This window comes from Neomonachus schauinslandi, chromosome 7 (genome assembly GCF_002201575.2).
Source record: "Neomonachus schauinslandi chromosome 7, ASM220157v2, whole genome shotgun sequence".
Classification (NCBI taxonomy): Eukaryota; Metazoa; Chordata; class Mammalia; order Carnivora; family Phocidae; genus Neomonachus; species Neomonachus schauinslandi.
Genome location: NC_058409.1, coordinates 117,084,918 through 117,097,199, shown reverse-complemented (window position 1 = coordinate 117,097,199; position 12,282 = coordinate 117,084,918). Strand labels below are relative to the sequence as shown.

General features: G+C 41.2%; 1 protein-coding gene across 1 annotated transcript in view; it reads right to left on the bottom strand.

Annotated features, from left to right (window-relative positions):
• Window positions 1–11,344: 11,344 nt before the first annotated feature.
• The window catches only part of CCL28 (C-C motif chemokine ligand 28), a 29,443-nt gene continuing 28,505 nt past the window's right edge, over window positions 11,345–12,282 (bottom strand). Inside the window, exon 3 of the mRNA XM_021696619.1 lies at window positions 11,345–11,651. Coding sequence (XP_021552294.1) covers window positions 11,459–11,651 — 193 coding nt within the window. The 3' untranslated portion in view covers window positions 11,345–11,458. The remainder of the gene's footprint in view (window positions 11,652–12,282) is intronic.

Genomic DNA, 12,282 nt, shown 5'->3' with positions numbered 1-12,282 from the left:
TCCGGGGCTGCGTTTCTTCTGGAGACTCTGGGAGGGGATCCGTTTCCTTGCCTTTTCCAGCTCCCAGAGGCTGCCATGTGTGTGGGATTCAGCTGTTCCGCACCCGCGCCCCCCCCCCCAGCCCCAAGCCCCTCAGCCAGCATGAGAGGGTCGAATTGCGTCACAGCACATCACCATTCTTCTTAGAGACAGACTATTTATTCTTCAGGAGGTCGCATCTCCTTCTCTGGATGCACCATCTTCTGAGCTAGATTTTCCTATCTCCATTTACAGATAAACAATCCAACATTCTGTATAAGGACTGCAAGCAAGGTCTGATCAAAACAATCCGATGCTTTCTCCACCACATAACGCGGCACAAACAAAACAAAATCAAAGATCAACATTAGCTCCTAAAAAAGTAATACTCATTTTAAAATGTAATTCAACTTATGGTAATAAATTGAATACTGACATCGTTTTTAAGTATTTCATAGTATTTCAGGGATGTTTAGTTTATAGAAGACAGTGTCACATACAGCTTCTAAGTTGCGTGTGTATGTTTTAAATAGCAATTTTTAACTCCATAAAAACTCATGCAAGACTATTACAACATCTATTTTATTGGAATTATTTACATAATGGTTATTGTGAGTATATTAGTTCCAGAAAGTATATTTGCTGTGTCTTCACGGCCTCTGGTTTCTCAGCCTGAAATATGGGAAGATTGGCCTGATTTGGGGATTTGGTGTGGGGAACGAGAAATGCTGAGTTTCTCCTTTTATCCCTAAAATGTAACTTGAGCCCATTTTGGAGTGAGGAGCTATTTCTAACATAAAAAATGAGTGTGGTTGTGTTGAGGGCAAACCCAGTTGAAATAAGCCTTATTCAGACACATCCTGTCAAGGAATCAGAAGGTTGCCTGTGATCCCCAAGAGTCAAATACCTGAAATAGTCTCTTACGTAACCATTACTACTTGCTCCACTGTCTTGGAAGGTAAATACAGTTAGATTTCTTTTATTTTCAACTGATTGCAAATTAATCTACCTTTATTCTCCACCACTAGAGTATTTCCTTCTCGAGAGCTCTCTCTCTCTTCCACCTGAATAGTCTGAGAATTCAGTGCAAAACGGAGCACTCCTGTTTTCCAGACGCCAGATAGAGAGAGAGGTTGGAGTCTCCCAGCACAGTCGATGTGCTTGCTACCATAAGGTGTTGTTACTGTATTCCATTTCCAGAATCCTTTATTAGCAGCTTCATGGGTCAGATATCCACGGAGCACCATCTATGTGCCAGACGCTGGGCTAAGCACCAGGGGTGTAGCTGGGGACACCCTAAACCTGGCCTCTGTCCTCATGAGCCTGTCCCAATACCATGGAGTCCACAGGATTAGTGGCCCAGACGCACAGAGCGGCTTATGGCAATGCTCTATGCTTTGGTTCCACGGGTGTGGCTCTCCAGGGTCACAACCAGGCTCAGACACTAAAACTTGAGTGGCAGGGTCTCGAGAGCTTTGACTCTCACCCACACCCCGAGGTAGAAAGGAATCCGCCTCCGTGCCCAGACACTAAGCCTCTGTTATCAACCCTGAGTCCTCAGCGGAGAAGAATCCTGCCCTTCAGCCGAGCTGGGTTTTTTTTTTTAGTAGCAGTTGGTGCCTTGCCTGCCAGTGGGTTTTGGCAGGTTACTCTGACAGTTTTGCCTAACCCCCATTTCGGCAGTTCAGGTGAGAGTGTCGATCCCTTTCCCCAGATGCTCTGACCTCCTTGGGCCCATTATACGCTTCTTCCCCAGAATGTTGCATTGATCAGTGGAAGAAACTGCTGCTAAGCCATAAAGGGAGGGAGGGAGATCTTACTGTGTGACCTTTGCCTTCACTCACTGATCTTATATCCATGCGGCAAACGGAAGCCACTCAGGAAACCCTTCACAGAACAAGTAAGACCAGCGAGTTACCATTGCCAGGTGACTTCCTGTTTCTGCCTAGAAAAAAAGGGGCTGAGATCATTGAAACCATAGTAGCACTGCATGCTCCAGAGAATTCTTATTTACAGACTGTATTTGCTAATAAACCTTGAGTTTTTTGGTTTTTTTTTTAACTGAGATATAATCGACATATAACATTGCATCAGTTTCAGGTGTACAACATAATAATTTGATAGATGTATATACTGCAAAACGATCACAATACATTTAGTTAATATCCACCACAAGTGTTACAATTATTTTCCTTGTGACGAGAACCTTTAAGATCTACATTCTTGGGGCGCCTGGGTGGCTCAGTCGTTAAGCGTCTGCCTTCGGCTCAGGTCATGATCCCAGGGTCCTGGGGTGGGGCTCCCTGCTCAGCGGGAAGCCTGCTTCTCCCTCTCCCACTCCGCCTGCTTGTGTTCCCTCTCTGGCTGTCTCTCTCTGTGTCAAATAAATAAATAAAATCTTTTTTAAAAAAAAATCTACATTCTTAGCAACTTTCAAGTGTACAATACAGTATTAACTATAGTCACCATGCTATACATTATATCACCATGACTTATTTATTTTATAACTGGAATTTCATACCTTTTGGCTCCCTTCACCCATTTCACTCATCTCTCACCCCCTGCCTCTGGCAACCATCAGTCTGTTCTCTGAATCTACAAGTCCAGGGATTTTTAGATTCCACATACAAGTAAGATCATATGTGATCTTTTGTTAATTAGAGCCATGGGTGGGGGGGGGGGAGAAAGAAAGGACAGTGATGCCTTGGGTGGGGGAGGAGGGGAGAAAGAGAGGACAGTAATTTTCCACAAAAGCAAAATGTCTGTGTGTGTGTATGTGTGTGACATAAGGTGTTATATATAAATACAAAGTATTTTGTATATTTATGCCATTGCATGTTTTATTTATGAAATGTTGATTGCTAACCCATGAAGTCTAGAAATGGGCATTTCTGATGTCTCCCATACAGATCATCAAATCACTATCCCAAACTGACAATGAAGTGAATTAAAGTTAAGCAAAAAGCTAAGCCAGCCAGCTTGCTACTCGCCACTGTTTGTGATACTGATTCCTTTGCATTGAATCCTGTTCCTTCATCAATATACTTGGGAGATACATCCATATTGTTGCATGAATTATAGATTGTCCTTTCTCGTTGATGGATAGTATTTAATTTTATGAATGTAACATTCTAAACCTATCCATCCTACTGTTGATGGGCACCTAGGTATTTTCCCATTTTCTGGCTGCTGTAAACGTTCTTTTCTTTCCTTTTTTTTTTTTTTTAAGATTTTATTTATTTATTTTTGCAAAAGAGACAGAGAGAGAGCATGCACGAGTGGGGGTAGGGGGACAAAGGAAGAAGCAGACTCCCCGCCGAGCAGGGAACCCAAAGCGGGACTCGATCCTGGGACTCCAGGATCATGACCTGAGCCGAAGGCAGACGCTTAACTGACTGAGCCACCCGGATGCCCTGTGAACATTCTTTTACATGTATTTTGGTGAATATATTCACTAAACTAGATATTACTTAAGTGTAGGATTTGGGGACATAGCATAGGTATATAATTTTAGTAGATACTTCTAGACAGTTTTCCAAAGTGATTTTATTAATTTATACCCCCTTCAGCACACAGATTTCTAGTTGCTCCACATCCTTGTCAACACTTGGTATTTTCATTTTTTTAATTAAACCCCATTCTGGCTCTCTCTCTCTCTGCTGCAGGAGGACACAGTGAGAAGGTGGCCATCTGCAAGCCAGGAAGAGAGAACTCTCACCAGAATCCCAACCACGGCAGTGCCCTGATCTGAGGCCTCCAGCTTCCCGAACCAGGGCCAGGTGGCACAGCCTAGAAGGACAGGAGAATTGACACTCTGCACAGGTGAACTTTGACCAATGGGAGATGGAAGCCAGAAGACAAATTCTTCTCCCTGCCTCCTCTGGACTGGTTGGAGGCCAGTCACCTCATACAGCTCTCTGAGGACATCTCCCAAGATAGCAGCAGCCAACTCATGATGCCCTCCCTTAGTATTTGTTTCCCTCTTTGCTTCTCTCACTCCCTTTTCCCCCTACTCCTGCTCTCCTGAGATTGAATTCCCAATAAAATGTTAGCACTTGAAAAAAACAAAACAAAAGAAAAAAACCTATTCTGGTAGGTCCAGGGCAACTCTGAAAGTAGAGAATCAAACAGGGACTCATCTGTTTCCTTCACCCTTTATAATTCCCAAGGCCTCCATGATCCAATTTTCTTCCCAAACCTATATTTTCTTGCAAATTGTACAATTTGTCTGCACTGTGATCTGGGTTTAGCCAAATCAGTCCATCAGAAACTATTTCTTCTGCCCTTCCTCCTCTACAAAGAATGTTCTTTAACTCACTGATATAGATCGTTATGCCCTGGGAGAAAGATAAACAAAAATGGAGATAAAGTCCGTTTTGTGGATAGGCTGATGTCAGAGCTATAAGGAAGAGTTAAAGAACATAAAAATTCTGAGATTAAGAAAACTTGAGGGGCACCTGGGTGGCTCAGTCAGTTAAGCATCCAACTCCTGGTTTTGGCTCAAGTCGTGATCTCAGGATCGTGGATCGAGCCCCGCATCAGGGTCTGCACTCAGCTGGGAGTCTGCTTGAGATTCTCTCCCTTTCCCTCTCCTGCTTGCTCACATGTGCTCTCTCTCTCTCTCTCAAATAAATAAATAAATCTAAGAAAGAAAGAAAGACAGAAAAAACTTGAGAACACTGGAGCCCAGTCCCACTGGGTTTATTTAATGTACTCTCTCAGGCCAGGTCTTGGTGGAATTTAACCCTTAGTACCCTTCTCACTCTTCAGTGGAGGGTGGTTATAGGAGGGCATGACTGTTCTGTGGTGTCTTGTTTTCATTGTAATTGGCCGAATGAGAGGTCACCTGCCTATATAAATTTTATCAGTAAATATTTACTGAGTGCCTACTAAGTGCTAAATCCTGGATGAAGGAAGGAGATATTTACTCGCTCAGTGGTTTATGCAGAGGTAGAGTGGCAACAAGATGGAAAAGCTACAATATACCAATTAATCGAATTATCTGCCAATGATTTGTGAGAAAGAGTATAATCACAGCATTTAGGATAGGTTGTGGTGAACTTGGAGTTCTCTTAAGTTTACCAGAGGGAAACCATGTGATTTTAAAAATGCTATAATCGGGGCACCTGGCTGTCTTAGTCTGTAGAGCACACAACTCTTGATCTCAGGGTTGTAAGTTCGAGCCCCATGTTGGTTATCTACACCCATGTTGGGTGTAGAGATTACTTAAAATAAAATCTTTTAAAAAAGTGCTATGGTTGTCAAAAGAGCATCCAGTTGATTATATAAAGTGTGAAACATATGCCGTAGTACTATTTGTTCTGTGATATATAAAAATCCAGATCTCACAAGGAGGTGTACTAATACCAGTCTCAGGTCATCTTTACCCACCTTCCCACATGTGCTAGTCAAGCTTCCTGATATGATGAGTGGAAGCATTCTAAATTGTCTTCTAGCCAACCCAATTTGGACTGGAATATTTAGTGGATGTTTGATGGTGCTACATAGAGTCCATGTTTCTACAAAATGGAAGATCCTTTTCAACTTAGATTAGATTGAAAGCTACAGTAGTCTTCCCATCAAAAGGGGTAAATAAAAAACTTACCCACCACCTCAGGGTGACCAGAACACAGAGGCAGGCTTTTATCTCAGAAAGAGAAAGCTGGGGGCTATGCTGATAGACAGGCCATTGCCAAATTTTAGGTATTTGGAGACAGACGTAGTGCAGACATTTTGCATTATTGAAGGGCATAGCTCTCTCCAGCAAAAGAATTGATAAGAATCCTATTATTTGAAAACCTTAGAATTTTGAACAGCTTCTAATACACAAATGCAGAATTCTCTGCAATTAGGAGGAGGAACCCTGATATCTCCAGTGAGTGACTGACAAAAACAAGATGAGCAGATATAAATAATCTGGAAGCCTGGCCATACCTGGGAAAGAAGTAAAATATCCATACCAGACGAATAATATAGAAAATAGTTGTAGTTTATCAGACTCCGGTTGCCTGAATAGTGAATTATATACATAGTTCATTATTAGAGAAGGGTATTACACTCTAACACACTACTGGGCCCAGCAGAGAACAAAACTTACATAGTCAGGGTGGTTCAAATGCTGTTTATTGATTGTGTTAATTTTCTAATGCTGCATAACAAAGTACCACATACTACCTACCTAAAATAACACCTACTTATTAGCTTACAGTCTGTAAGTCAGAAGTCCAGACATGGCATGACTAGGTTCTCTGCTTAGGGTCTCATAATGCTGAAATCAAGATATTAGCTGGGCTGCATTCCCTCTGGAGGCTCCATGAAACAATCTGCTTCAAGCTCATTTTTGTTCCTGGCTAAATTCAGTTCTTTGTGGGTGTAGGACTGAGGTCCTTGTTTCCTTGGTAACTGCCAGTTGGAGGCTGCTCTCACCTGACTTGTACTGGGGAGCAAGAATTCCTGTCCCCTCAAAGGTCCTTCTAGCTGGGCTAAGAATCAAATTGACATGAGACAGATTAGCAGGAGAAGATCAAATTTAATAAGTGTACATAAGGGGAATCCACATAGACATGGAAATTCCAAAGACAGTCAGGCAAAATGAGGTATATATGTCATTCTGAACCAAGGAGAAGGGGTTAAGTGTCTGGGATTTCAGAAGAAAGGAATACATTTTACAGGGTGATAAGAAGAGCAAGGTTTGGGAATTAAGATATTTGCCCTACCATACAGATGGGTCACACAGATAAAATTTATCTCTGTTAATAACACTTATTCTGGGAATTGCAGAGGTAGAGATTCTTCTATATAGTTTAGATTCTTCTATATAGTTAAGGGGGGTGGGGCTGGGAGGGGCTGTCCTGAACCCCTTCACTTGCCCCCCTTCATCTTCAAAGTCAGCAATGGCATGTTGAATCCTTATGTTTTGAATTTCTCTTGACTACGCCATCTCTTGACTTCTACACCCAGACTTAGAGAACTCCTGTGATTAAGTCACACCCATGCAGATAATCTACCTATCTTAAGGTCAACAGATTTGTGACCTTAATTACAGCTGAAAATTACCTTCCCTGCAACACCTAGATTAGTGTTTGGGAGAAGGCACGTGTATACCAGGGCAGGAAATTGGTGTGGTGCATGTGTGGAGGGGGTCAGCTTTAGAATTTTTCCAACTACATTGGTTTTCAATTTTTGAATCTACCTTAGATTCTAGACCAGTGATTCTCAACTGGGGTAGGTAGTGATTTTGCTCTCCTCTCATAGGGAGCATTTGGTAACATCTGGAGAACAGCTAATCCACCTATAATGGATAAGAGAGGCCCCAAAATAAATACCCAACCCAAGATGTCAGTAGTGTCAGGGTTGAGAAACCCCACCTTAAAGAAAGCGTGAAGGAACATTCTCCTCCTCCTCCTCCTCCCCCTCCCACTCCCCTCCCTACACCTCCTCCTCTTCATTTACAGAATTATCATTATCACCCTCAGCCACGTAAATGTAAAAGTACTGCAGATGTGACACAGACGGAAGATAAAAAAAGACAGAAGGAAAAGGATCTGGAGTATTATCTACATCTTACATACAGAGGAAACTTAAATTCTAGAATCCATAGGTTAATGGACGGTATATGGTGGGTATATTATTCAGTTACAAAGATAAAGAAAAAGAATAATAATAAAACTCAAGATGGGGAGGGAGAAGGGAAGGGAAGTTGGGAGTAGTAAGAAGACAGTAGACATTGCCTAAAATTGATAAACAAAAAATACTTTCAGCATTTCATTTAAAATGATGGAAGTACCCACTGATGGGTTACCCCCAAATATGGCATGTTGACATATTGAATATTTTAAGCTGAAGGACTTCAAGAAAACGGGACAAGCAAGAAGGTCACTCTGACCTTCTCCCCATCTTTCTCCTTGAAACACGTCATAAAACCCTCAGATACGAGATGAAAACTTATTAAATAAATGTATATGTTTTTCTTCTGTTAATGCCTTTGTCAGCTTAATTTTCAGACCCATTTAGGGACCCTAAAAGGATCAAGGAAAACTTCTCTTCCCTTGTAACACCAGAACAAAAACTTTTAAAGAGATTTTAAAAGGTTGTATCCAAGAAGTAGGTCTGGGAATAGGGAGGATACAGTGAGAAAATGTTTTTAAATGATAAATTCTGCTGTACTTTTGATTTTTTTTTTTTACTACTCACTTGTTACTTTATAAAAATATAACCTTAAAAAAACTGAGGGGGTTAACCCAGATGATCTATTTGTATAGGAAAAGTAACAGTATTGATGACACAATAATGTTTTAGTAAGTGTGATAGCCTATAAAATAGAATTTCTTTAAGAAGCCGCTTGCCCAGGCACAAGATCCTCATACAAAGTTTCACTTACACTGCAGTAAAATCGCATTTTAAAAATATAGCATAGAAACCTACTGTCATTGTGGTTGCCCCCAAATTGTGGAGAATTATGGATCTGCCCTGGAAAAAGAGACAAAATTTAAAATAATTCAAGTTCTCGGTTGAGAGTCTTAAAGACCAATTTTTAAAAATTTTTCCTTGACTATGTTTCCTATGCTGTACTTCCAACTCCATAACTTTTTAATTTTATAACTGGAAATTTTACCTCTTAACCGATGTTTTTTTATTTTATCTTAACTTTTCAGTAATGTTGATTATTAGGATTCATTTAGAAACTTGTGATTTGTTTTCAAGTTACTCTCCCATTACTTTATTATTATTATTATTATTATTTTATTTAATGCTGCTTTCTCCAGCATTTGAAACCTGTCATTTGATGACCCTGGATGATATTACTACAAGATTAAGAAGGACTATTTAGTGCTCTAGTCTGAATGTTTGTGCCTCGCTAAAACCCATGTGTTGAAATCTCAACCCCCGAGGTGGATGGTATTAGTAAGTGTGGCCTTTGGGAAGTCGTGAGGCTGGAACCCTCAGGAATGGGATTCGTGTCTGATAAAAGAAGTTCCAGAGAGCCCCCCCGAGTCCTTTCCACCTTGTAAGGACACAGGGAGAAGTCAGTAAAAGTCTGCAACCCCACAAGAGGGCTTTCACCAGACACCCAATCTGCCAATGCCTCCAGAAACATGAGAAAAAAATGTTTGTTGTTTACTAGCTCCCCAGCCTCTGGCATGTTCTTCTAGCAGCCTGAACAGGTAAGACATTTAGGAACCATTTTCCTTAGGTTCGCCTGAATTATCATATTAAAAAGCATGATGGGTTTAAGTGGAAGAATGCCCTATTTTTTTTTTACAAAATCTGTCTTTCCATTGAAAAGAAAAACGTGGTGAGGGAGATTTTGCAGAACAAAGGTTACAAATACTGTGCAATTTCCTCCACTGCCTAGGGGTGTGAAATTGCATAAAGTCAGATTGGGGCTCTTTTACTCTGTGAAGGTGCTTGTTGCCACTCTCAGCACCCACGATGCCCAGAGCTGCAGGTTTCAGTACTAGACTTCCCAGTAGAACCGTTGGCCGGCTCCCCCTAGCCCTTTGTGAAGCACCAGGTGCACAGATTTTGATCTGATTTCGTCTCCCTCTGCCCCACCTCCGCCTGCACACCTTTTAGGGCCCACTGCTGGGGCTGCCGGACTGGGGAGGGTCTGGGGATCTGGATACAAAGCTTGTCTCTGCCACTTCCTGTGGGAGCATGGGCAAGTCATTTTACCTCTATGAGCTTCAAATTTCCTCATCCATAAAGTAGAAATATCAGTACAGAGCTCGCAGGATTGTTGGTGAGAATAAACAAATCACATGCTAAATTAGTGTCGATGAGGGGAATTGGACAAAGCCCATTTGATGACATTTTAACCTACATGGGGCTCAGCACTTCCATGCAACCCATGACCACCTCCAAGTCAGCCTGGCAATACCGCTGCTTGGAACTGGCCACAGGACACCTGACACCTGGCAAGATGGACACCGTGTTCCTGCCATCTGACGGCTGTTTGTGAAAACTACGTCTTACTCTGCATCTGGAAGCTTCTGTGGACACACAAGGAGGCCAAAAGACAAGCCATGCAACAGGATCCACCAACAAGGTGTGGGAAAGATGGGCCAGGAGTTAAGAGTTGTAGGCTCCTTGTTAGGAGAGTGTAAGATGATCCCACATGGCATCCAACTCTGGATCCTTCCCTAGTGCACTAAGAACTCACTGTGGGAGCCAGATGGCTCTCTGAGCAAAGCAGACTTTTTTTTTTTTCAGCATCAGAGTTTATCAATCCAACAACGGTAGTTACTCAAACTAGATGTGATATTAAAATGATACGCAGCTAAAACTTTTCTATGTAGAAAATGAACTCCAATGTTTACAAACTCTAAATAATGCAATAAGAAATACACAAATTCACACAGAAAGCATTCTTACTGAAACTGTTAAACCTGAACGTGGTCATGAGGAAACAGGCAAACCCAGAATGTGGAACAGATTCTGCCCTAGACTCTCTTTTAAAAAGTTTGAGCCATGGAAAGAAAGCAAAAAGAAAAAAAGCAGGGGGGACTTTCTTAGAGTAAAAGTTATTAAAGAAATATAAGAATTAATTGCAATATGTGAACCTTGATTGATTAAAAAAACTATACAAAAATTATACTCTGGAAATAGTTGGGGAAAAATTAAATTAAAATTTAATTTAATTTAAAAATTAAATATATATATATTCCTAATATATATACCTAATATATATTAGGTACGCTGTTTTTGTATGACTTTTTGTTTTAAACCTTCTCCTTGTTCTGGGGTGTGATGCTTCTTGAAGGAGGAACAGTCTGGAATTGTCTTGAAAAAGGGCCTTGTTCACAGTAGGAATTCAGTAATTAGTTATAGATATGAAGTGAAAATTGTTCAAAATAAAAGTACCTAATATATATTAGGTATATATATTTAGGTATAAAGCTGATAGTGTGATTATATACAAAAGGTCTTTATTCTTGGGGATGTCAAGTTGTAACAGTAAAAAAAAGTTAGAAGTATCACGACATTTGCAACTTACTATCAAACGGTTTAGCAAAAAAAAAAATGTATTTATATATAAAATGTTTTATACACACGTGCATGCAAAGAGAGAAAAGAGAGAGAAAACAAATGTGGCAAAATATTAACAATTATTAATCTACGTGAAAGGTATACAAGTGTTCATTGTGCCAATCTTTCAACTTCTCTGTAGGTTTACAAACCTTCATAATAAAAGTTGGGAGAAATTAGATCTGTATGCTGCTCTTAAAATAGGATATAAAGAGAAGTACTATCTTTTCATTTCATTTTCAGATGAGTATATTATTGGCTACATTTGTATCCTGTATAATTTTTCCTTTAAGACGTATAGTTTGTTTTGCCCTGTTGACTCCCAATAAGGAACATTCACGAGATAAATTTATAAGCAACCATGGCCAAGTCCAGTTGAGGAACTGTCTGTGTAGGTTCGTTTGCAAACACTTTAATAAGAACTCTCATGGCTGTGGATTTCTGGTTTCCCCTGATGTGCCCCTTTACTTTTCCTCTGACCGGCGTGTTTCTTCTTGTGGCAGAAGTTGCCCTTAGCGTCTTTCTTGGCTGTTTGTTCTTTCATCCACTGCTTAATAACATGACTGTGCGGGCTGACACAGATTCTTCTGCGCCTGACGTGAAGGCTGCCAAGGAGGGAAGATAAACAAAGTCACTGATGGAAAGTCGAAGTAAAAACAGTGACTCAGAGGGCAGTTCCCACTTTGAGATACAAGACTGGATCCTAAAGCCGTGGAGCCCATGGCTGAATCCTCACTATCCTGTGGCCCGCGGTTCCTCAGATGGCAGCGTTAAAAGGAGGAGGAAGAGGGGCGCCTGGGTGGCTCAGTCGGTTAAGTGTCTACCTTCAGCTCAGGTCATGATCCCAGGGTCCTGGGATCGAGCCCTGCATCGGGCTCCCTGCTCAGCAGGGAGCCTCCTTCTCCCTCTCGCTCTGCCTACTTGTCCTCTCCCTCTCTTTTTCTGTCAAATAAATAAATAAAATTAAAAAAAAAAAAAAGGAGGAGGAGGAGGGCAGGAATGAGGGGAAGGAGGGAAACCAAGGGAAAACAATGGTCTTCCTGACCCAGAGCTTCACCCAACAAAATCAACTCACACCTCACGGCCCACCTGAAACATCTCCGTGCAGTTTTTCTAGATTCTCTCAGCTAAATGCCCTGTTTTCCCTTTGGGTCTCTCAGTATTACCTCTCCTCTAGGACTTAACTTATGCTGTTTTTGTATGACTTTTTGTTTTAAACCTTCTCCTTGTTCTGGG